Here is a 9971-nt window from a genome sequence, read left to right as displayed (position 1 = left end):
AATTTAGAATTTTCTTAAGTTTTAAGTTTTTTCTTTTCTTTGTCACATATTGAATTTTATTAAATTTTGAAAAGTAACATGAGCAGTTTTTTTTAAGAGACTATAAATTTTTTTAATGTTGACTAACAGTAACCAAAAATATCATTTGAAACAAAAATAATCGAAGTGTCATTTTGAAATGTTTTGAAAAAACTTTTTAAATTTTACTCAATATATCCTGTTGTGAAATCTTGCCGTTGCCACAACACTAATGAGAAGTCATTGAACCCAAATGAAGATGGGCTTGTTAGCATTGCAGCCTATAGACAAAACTTTGGGCTAGAAGGGCATGTAGTGCGAACAACAAGCAGTCCGACTCAACTTTTTTCCCTCAATGGCACAATTGAAAGCCCTTGACGGCACGTGTTTCGGTGTTAATGAATATCATCGATGCATCTCCACAACACATGTTTTGGTGTTAGTCAATAGAGGAGATCATTATGAGTAGAGGTTTGAGGCAAGGTGATTCGTTGTTGTCACTACTCCTCTTTATTATGATCAGCAAGGTGTTGCACTTGTTACTAGTGAGAGGAAATGGGTATTTTAGAGTATTAAGGTAGCACAAAGAGGGTAGACATTATCTCATCTTCAAGTTATAGACAACACCATCATTTTTTTACGGCGCATGTAAGATTTTGTTAGCATTTGAGATGATATCAGGATTTAAGATAAATTTTGAGAAGACATACTTATTCTTTTTGAAAAAACGTAGCATGGAGACCAAGTATTGAATTGCAAAGTAGGCAAACTCCCTTTTAGTGATTCTTGGCTCAAGTCTGAGAAAAGCCAGCACATAAAAACTGGTGACCAAAATGTTCAAAGAAAGATTAGCAAAGTGGCAACCTTTTGTCTTTTGTTAGAAGGGTAACGCTAATAAACTCTACACTTTCTTCTTTTCCCTTATTATATGTCCATTTTTAAAGCTCTTACAAGTGTGTAAAAGAAGTTGGATATGTTTAGAAGGAACTTTCGATTAGAATAAAAGAAAAATGACAAAAAGTAAGATGGGAGTGTTAGCAAAATAATTAAGCAAATGAAAACAAAAACTAGTTTAAGGCGTGATAAATGATAATTTATGTCCCTTTGAAATATGAAATTCGGTACAAAAGGATTGTAACGGTTATCCTAAGATTCAATAGACTTTTCTTTATTAGTTTACACAAACTATTAAGATACTATCAGCCAGCGTAGCCAATTGTCTGGCTGTATCACATGCAATTTCATCAATGAAATTTTGACTAAACAAAAAAGATTTCTAGCTAGCGGTGGTGTCGATGTTTCATGATAATGAAAAAGCAAGCAGTAAGCTTGGAAAACAACATAGTGGTAGCCTGCCAGCCTTAAGGGAATGAAAGTTCACGGCGGTGGTGTGATGACCGATTATCTCAACTTCAATAAGAAAGTAGAAAGTGAGATTGCTGGAAGAAAGAAATATTTTAATTCGAATAAAGTCAAGAATGCAATATACATTTTAGATGGAACTGCTCAAGACAGCCATCAGAGCTCCATCTGAAAAAAGGAAGCCAAGAATTCTATTCATGGCTGCTGCATGTATTTTCTAAGGACTCGTTTTATATATATATTTTCTCGAAAAGTATTTTCTAAGGACTCGTTACCTTCATTACATTGACCAATCCATTTAACGTATGATATATGCTCTCCATTTTGGGATGGGATGGCGACCCTGCAAGAAACTCATGTACGACCCCATCAATGCTGATCCAGCTGTGCCCTGGCTGCTTCTTTACCCCCTTCTCCCTCATTAACCATCTCAGCACTGAAACATCATTCCATCGATGATCAACTGCTAATGTATTTGCCAACATCACATAGCCCCCCGAATTCTGAGGGTCAACTTCAACAAGCTTTTTGTACACCTTTTGGGCCAAGTCTGCTCTAGAGTGGAGCACACAACCTCCAAGCAAAGCCCCCCAGACAAAGTTATTAGGCTCATAAGGCATGGAATCAACAACCGTGAGAGCTGCTTCAACAAGGCCAACTCTGGCAAGAATATCGATATAACAAGCATAATGTTCCAATCTAGGATGAACAGAAAACCGTGAGTTCATTTCTAGAAATATTTGTCTTCCTTCCTCTGACAAACCGCAGTGACTACATGCACATAGAAGGCCAAGGAATGTTCCAGCATTGGGATGCAAACCAAGCTCATGCACTTTGGATAAAAGACTAACAGCTTCCTCACCTTCACCATTCATTGCAAGACCCATGATCATGGCATTGAACGAGACAACATCCTTAGAGATCATCTGATCAAAAACCCGTTTTGCCATCTCCAGATCCCCACATTTAGAATACATGTCTATTAACGCAGTGGCTAGAAATGTGTTGGTTTCTAAAACCCCTTTGCGTCCGTTATATTCCAGGTACTGATGAACCCACTTTCCAAGATCTAAATCACCCATTTGAGCACAAGCTGAAAGCACGCTAACCATTGTAACATGGTTAGGTCTACAATTAGAATCCTCCATCATTAAATGGAAGAGACTCAGAGCTTCCATGGGGCAACCATTTTGAACATATGCCCCAATCATAGCATTCCAGGGGATAACACTCATTTTTCCAATAGCATATATCTCATTAAATCTTTCCCTACTTTTCTCAACATTTTCCAACCTACCATATAAGTAAATGAGAGCTATATTAACTGAATCACGATTTGGTATTTTATTATCAGAGTTGTGAATGATTTCTGAGAGTATCGTTACCCATTTCTCAATATCAAAGATCTCAGCACTAGAACATGCTGATAAAACACTAACCATGGTATCATTTTCAGGCCGCAAATTCTTCTCAATCATTGAACAAAAAAGACGCAAAACTTCCTCATTCCGACCGGATCGTGCGTAACCTGCAATTAAGTTAGTCCAAGGAGTAACTGATCCTTTCTCCGGCATTTCATCAAACAACTTGTGTGCAGAAGCCACATCTTTAAACCCTTGGGCATAAACTGAAAGAAGACCATTACAGACAGTAGGATCACAAAGGTAACCCAGTTTTATGATGTAGGTATGAATTTGATTTACATATTGGGCATCATTGGATAGAAAACATGCCTTTAGAAGGAAAGAAAAGGTGAGATCATTAGGAGAAAGAGAGCGTTGTATTAAGTTGTTGAAGAATGAACATGCAAGGAAGAAGAGACCATTTTCAGCTAAGACTCTGATAATGGCATTGAAAGGGAAGATATTGGGATTGTGAAGTTGGTTAAATACACGAAGAGCGAATGAAGATGGGTAGTGTCCAATGAGACGAGTTGCTACCAGGTTGTCTTGATGGGCATTGAGCCTAAAGATACGGGCATGGATTTGGCGGAGATGAGAATGTAAAATACGACCTTGCAATAAAAGGGATAGATTGTGGAAGTTAGAGGATGATGAAGTGGAAGACAGCGAATGAAGAAACTCAACAGCAAAGATGGATGAAGGGCTAAGAGTGAAGTATCTGAAGGCGGCCGAAAATTGTTGGCATGATCGGAGCATAGCTGAAGACACTAGAGATTGACGACGGAAATTCCATCTTGAAAACATTCATATACGAGAAAATTCGGTAGACGAGCAAAGGGTACGCCGATAATTGTACCGTCGGCAGCCCAAGATTGCGCGCGAAAATCTTCCTGCTTCTGAGTACTAACATGTTGTCAGGTTTGAAAGTCATTCTCAACTCATAATATTGTTCAGTCGTACTTCAAACTATTACCCAGAGTCGCATGGCGGGATAGACGCGAATACTGCATTTTCTGACCTTATATTCCTTCACAAAATTACAACTATTTCTATACCACCATTAGCTGTAGATTTAAACTACTATATTTAAACCCCTAGACTATGGCAGTGGCAGCCATCTCCTTCAAGATGGTTCAAGCAATCTCTCTACTTGCAGCAAGATAAAGTGAGATACCAAGAACTTTTGCATAATAACACGAACAAGATAGAATTTAAAAAAAAAAAAAAAAATAACACCACCACCGAAATGCACTCAACATGAACAAAAACAAAGTATCCTTTTATACATCAAAGAACTCTCCATCTGTAAGAGAGTATAGGGCCTAATCTTGTTCACTTCCTGCCTCTTCCTGAAAACGAAGTTAGTTGCCTGCCAATTTACACTTCTATATACAGATGGAAGCCCTCGCAAAGGAGCAACACTAAACAACCTGCTCATCACCACAGCCATTATTTCCGGGACTGCTTGTCAAGGATAGAAGTTCCATCAGCTCCATCCGATATTCGAGGCCTCTAAGATAATGCCCCAACAGCAGACACCTTCAGGGAAAAAATGACTATATCAGAACTTGCTATATTAGCCATATTTAAATAATCATATCATAGGATGCAGACATGTAAATCCCATTGTATGTTTGGAAAGTGACTAAAGCTTATTCGGAGTTAAAACATGCAGAACATCTCTCAGATCTCCATATCCACATGTGATCAATTTCATTCTTCCAAAGCCTATAGATCAAATACAATATTAAATTCAAATTTAAACAGGATCCAACTATATATAATGAGCAATAAACGCAGAACAACCCAGATTTCCTGTTAAAAAATGGATTCTTGGACACCAGAAACCAGATTTTATTTTAAATATTAAAGCATAAAAAAAATTATACACAAAACTCTTGGGTAGTCCCGCATTAATGAAATAAATGAGAGAGAGGGAGAGGGGAGTTAATCTAACCAGAAGAGAAGACGAGCAAGGTAGTCCCGCGTTAATGAAATAAAGGGCTGGAACTGCAATGAAGTATTCTCAACAAGTTCAGCACAATCTTCACTCCCAATATTTACCGTTCCAGGTGATGTGTCCTCTGAAAAAGGAGGAACCTTGGAATGCATCCTTGGAGAAAGGGTGGCAAGGAGACCATGGACTACAGAGTGGATTGTTTCTTTCAATTCAGGGGATGTTGGTTCAGAAAGCTCAGCTACCTGAAATTCATGTTGCAATTTTATTAGCCATGAGACAGTGTAGGATTTGACTGAAGTTCACTGCTAAAGAAAAAAAATAAATGATCCATGGAAGAGTATTTATACGAGAAAAGCCCAGAAATATCCATTTAAGTAAAATTGCTATGTGCTAGCAATTTGCAGTAAGCAGAGGTATTACTTTAAACCAAAAGCTGTACCTCATCCCTAAACAAGTGAAAAGGCAAAAAATGATCTTCTTTTATCATTTCAATCTTCCCTTCAAATTAATGGAGAAAAGCAAAGAACTTAAATTGTGTGATCATAAGAAGATGTTGCATTCATAGCATCGTGTTAATGGCATATTAATAGTCAATTTGCTTTAGAAAATTTTTGAGATCAAGGGAAACCTTTTCTGGTTGAAGTGATCTTAAGTAGTCAAGTAAATCATTCTTTTCTTCCCCAACAAACTGTTGCATCTGCAAAGCAGCATTTTTCCTCTTGACTTCATGAAGTTCCTTCAATAGAGAAAAAAAGGGAAATATGAGCATGTCTCTAACCAAATTGCATATAAGGAATTGCCAAAATTGAAAAGCAAAAATATACCTCAAGTACAGATAAATAAAAAGGAAAATGAGATGTTCACCAATTTGAGAAGGTTCATTCTTTTGATATAGAATGATGCAACCCTTAATACATGATCCTTAGCAACCATGGAACATTCCTCTCATGGAAAGTAGATTTTGCAAAGCCAAAAATTTTCATAGCAGGCCAATTCTTTTATGAAGATTAACACTCAAAATATACAACTATGATAGTGATGTTGGAGGAAAGACAAATTTTTAATTTCCTTAAGAGTTTAGTTTTCGGTTCCCTCAAATGTTTTCCATCGATTGATGTATTCAAGTTGATCAGATGCATGTGTAACAAGATAACTATAACTATTTCAAGATAGTTCCTGTGCCTCGAAAGTATCTAAATTCTCTCATAATGCTTTTGATATCAACAACTCAGAATGTATGGCATTGCAAGTTGGCTTAATAGGCTTTCAAAGGAGAATGTTACCTATGTATTGTAACATGGATATCAAGTCAGCCAAAAAAAAAAAACTAAAAAGGATGAGAGAGAGAGAGACAGAGAGAGAAAGGTCCACATTTGGGCATGAGACAACAGCATCTTTTAGGCCTTTCTAGCATCTTTGGAATGCTTCATCATGATGCAAACTATAATGTGTTTATTATTATCAAACTCACACATAAAACCTAAAGGTACTGTTTTCTCCAGTCATTGTTTCAAAATAAACAATTTATGGATTCAAAGAAATAAATAGAAGGACCAGAAAAGGCTCCACAAAATGCTATACATACCTTTTTCATTGAAGTTAGACGAGACTGCAAATGAAGAATGTATTTTTGAGTTTCAAGGGACATTCCACCCAGGCCTTGAAATTCAATATCTTCGAATTGGTCTTCAGTGGTTTTTTCAAATTCAGATGACAAATCATTTTTCCCTGAAGATTCATTTATTTTTGTACTGTCTAACAACATCCCTTGTAAATCAAAGGTCGAGTTTTCTGAAGTTTGATTTTCCAAATCTCCTTCACAACCAAGGTTTCGCTCAAGGCAAAGCCTATATTCAGCATTCCTCAATGTATAACTGCAATTCAACAAGAACTATTATTCATAATACCCCTCATATTCTGACCTCCATCTATTGGAGGTAAATGCTACCCTGCATGTCCCATGGCATAACAAACATTTAAACTTATGATCTTAGCATTAATATTAAAAACAAATGTTGTTAGGATTCACATGTGAAAGTGATTGTCCCACATAAAAAAGAAATAGGATGTAAATGTGAAATATATAAATGGAGGATATGAACCCATTAGCTTTGGCTTTTGAGTTCAAGTGGCGTCAACAGACATATATTAAGCTATTTTTAGCATCCGTTCAAAATTTGGCTCTTCTCCCCAACAAATGTTAGTATGACATCAACCCTTTTTTCAAACAAGAGGGATAAATAGCAAAGATATGTCCAACAAGCATTGAAACTATCACAAGCAGCATTAAAGCCCCTAGGCTAGGGGCATTAATGCTTGTTGTGATAGTTTCAATGCTTGTTGGCCCTAGCTAAGGTTTCACCTGCTTGGCAACCAACCAGAGTATAGAAACATTTATTACAATGGTGCATATCATGTAGAATATGAACATACCCGGTCATCATAGAAGAAACCAACAACTTGGAGAGAGGTTCCCACAATGCCTCGATAAAGACTTGAAATCTATCAGATGGAAGTAAACCCAACATGCCTGAAATAGTCCTTTTCATGGCATCCACAGTTGTGGGAGGGACATCTTTTTGGATAAGGCTCACATCGAATGGTTCTATCTCCTGTATCAGATTGGTGAGGACTGATTTCTGAAAGAAAATACTAAAAGTCAATCTCTAAATCATTACCAGAAAATCACTTTGAAAATAGTACATGTATGCATTAATTTGTAAACTAGAATCATTGCCTATCCCTGTTAATTCTTGTAATTATCAGGACTTATTACAAATGAACAAAAGCTGAAATATATTGGTAATTTTATAAATTTCCTGAAGCACAAGGGCAAGGAAAACAAACGGGAACCTTCTCATATGAAAAGAAAACAAGAGAGTCATCATCCCAACGTATCCTCCAAGTCCCATTGACTTCTTAACCCATCCCTTTCTTAAATGTGGTTCACATGGATAAACCACCACACATATTTTAAGTGGATACGTTAAAGTTAAAGGGATGTACATGTTCCCCAAAGTATTCATTAGCCAGGTTCGATGATCTCATTATGTGTAGAAAAATTGGAACCAAATCCAATACACATGAAAATGATTGTAGACTTTAGGAAAGAAATTGCCTTCCAGACTGTAGTCCATAATAGTACTTTTATTCATTTCAGACCACATTTTCAAGAGTAATGAGAATGTAATTAGCAAAACATATGTTACATCAGCTATAACTATAGAGTTCATTGCTAACCATAACCTCAGCATCTACTATACAGAGTAAAGAAAAGAAAAGGCAGAAGTTAGATAATAGTAATTTATGAAAACAGCAGAAGTGTGATATTACATCAGTTTCAGTTCTGTAGATAACACTGTTTTCCTCATTCCTATATGAAAAAAACATAAAAATTCGATACCACAATTTTGCACAATTTCCCCTATTTTCTCAACAAACCAATAAAATGATAAATCTTAAATAATCCTAAAACAATTCAATCAATCTAAACGTAAAAATTTCTCGTCCACGAGATGAAATTCAAAACCCCAATTTCCTATTCTAACAAGTTCAGCGTAGCGTTATCAGCTAAGCCAAGAAGAAATACTTAAACTAAAATCAGCAATTCCAAACTAAATTCAGCAATTTGCCAATTTCTCACTACTTCGAATGCAAACAAAGAAAATTTGAAAAGATAAGAAACTTTCCAAAATTAAAAATGATTGGACAAAGCTGACCTTAGAGGGAGTAGGATTAGAACCGAAGGCATCATGGAAAGGAGAGCCATCGAAATTACCGGAAGAGAAAGCAAGGAGAGGGGTTTTGGGGAATTTTCTAGGGTTCGAAGAGGGGAGACAGCGAAGAGCAGGGAAGGAGAGAAAGGGCTTTGAAATTGAATGCGATTGGTAAGAGAGGGAACGAGGAGGGAGATGAGAGGAAAGGAAAGAGGAAAGAGGGGTGGCCATATAGCTGAAATTTTGCCACCACTACTCTCGGCCCTCTTCCTCTCTTCTCTCTCCGCCAATTAAGTTTTTCGTTTCCTTCGAGCAGTAACCGCAGCCACAATTGTTTGGTGGAAGGAAACAAAAAGGAAAAGTCGAAGGGTTTCGGACGGGGACGTTAGAGGTAACGTAACACCGTCAAACCGTCAACGGAGTCAGTTACGTTACCCAGCTGGCGTGGCTTATTTCTCTCGTTTCCTTTTTTTTTTATTACAAATAAAACCATTTTCTTTTTTTTTTAACACAAATTAAAAGTAGTAGTGTATGTAATTCTTTTCCTCACCAAAAGTCAAGGGTATAGACATAAAATTACAATTTGATAAGATATTATTTAATTATTTTTAACAATAGCAAAGTTTCAAATATATTTACTTTCTGCTGTAATTTTTGTCCAAGAAAAAAGTGTTCCGCTGAATCATGTTTCCACTATAGCAGAATTCTAGGCTTTGTATCTATGAAATGAAGAATAAGCCAGACAAGTATAACATTTTTCACATGCAAATATCCGTATGCCAAACTTTATCTCCATCATTCTTAAAGGAAGAGCCATGCCAGCATTGCCAAATGTACTGCATGCACTAAATGCATATTCACCAATATAGATGATATTAAATCATAGTAGAAAATTGTCTAGATAGATATAATTTAGTTTTACCTTCTTCTTTTTTATCCCTTTCTTATTAAGTCCCAACTTCTGCAACTCAACCATCACAAATTAAGGGCTAGTCCCCTTTTACTGGAATCTTCAAGGTTAGTTTCCATCTACTCTAATCTAACAAAAAAAAAAAAAAGAATAGAGACAGACATAATTGCATTTACACTTGATCTTCATAAAGTTCAAGCAAAGACATGATAGCTAAGAAAGTGGCATGCCCCACCCCATCAAATACACGTTTATATTGAGCTCTTCCGCCATTACCCATAACAACCAGTCACTTCTAGAACAAACCATTCGGTGAGTATCTGCATGACCATTGAAGCTTTCTTGTGGAGCCGGAGGGTGATTAACTAGGATTTAGAACTTTGAACTTTCTTCTGCAATGATTTCTCATGAGTGGCTAGAAGTGTAACATGTGCCCCCATTTGGATGGCAAGCGTCCCCTGTTGCGCAATAAACCAAGAGGAAAGTATTTGGCAATATGGATCCCACTCCAGAGCGTTAAAAGGATCAGGTAATCAAAACCAGAGAATTGGGAATGACCTCTGCAATAGCAAAATTGTTAATCCGATTACAACAAGATTTTG

At 36.7% G+C, this 9971-nt stretch overlaps 2 protein-coding genes across 2 annotated transcripts; both read right to left on the bottom strand.

Moving 5' to 3' along the window:
- Window positions 1-1454: 1454 nt before the first annotated feature.
- LOC18608041 (putative pentatricopeptide repeat-containing protein At3g08820) lies at window positions 1455-3796 on the bottom strand. The gene has a single exon (XM_007042511.3). It carries the CDS (start codon window positions 3585-3587, stop codon window positions 1641-1643), a length of 1947 nt encoding a protein of 648 aa, XP_007042573.2. The 5' UTR covers window positions 3588-3796; the 3' UTR covers window positions 1455-1640.
- Window positions 3797-3949: 153 nt separating this feature from the next.
- LOC18608040 (MAR-binding filament-like protein) lies at window positions 3950-8799 on the bottom strand. Its single transcript, XM_007042509.3, has 6 exons — window positions 8463-8799; window positions 7177-7382; window positions 6329-6617; window positions 5372-5479; window positions 4741-4985; window positions 3950-4322 (listed from the first exon to the last, which is right to left on the bottom strand). Exons 1-6 carry the CDS (start codon window positions 8688-8690, stop codon window positions 4205-4207), a joined length of 1194 nt encoding a protein of 397 aa, XP_007042571.2. The 5' UTR covers window positions 8691-8799; the 3' UTR covers window positions 3950-4204.
- Between the last annotated feature and the right edge of the window lie 1172 nt (window positions 8800-9971).

Source organism: Theobroma cacao, chromosome 2 (genome assembly GCF_053813885.1).
Source record: "Theobroma cacao isolate CCN51 chromosome 2, ASM5381388v1, whole genome shotgun sequence".
In the NCBI taxonomy this organism is placed as follows: domain Eukaryota; kingdom Viridiplantae; phylum Streptophyta; class Magnoliopsida; order Malvales; family Malvaceae; genus Theobroma; species Theobroma cacao.
Note: the sequence above shows the minus strand (reverse complement) of the source record. Positions and strands in the feature narration are given on the sequence as shown.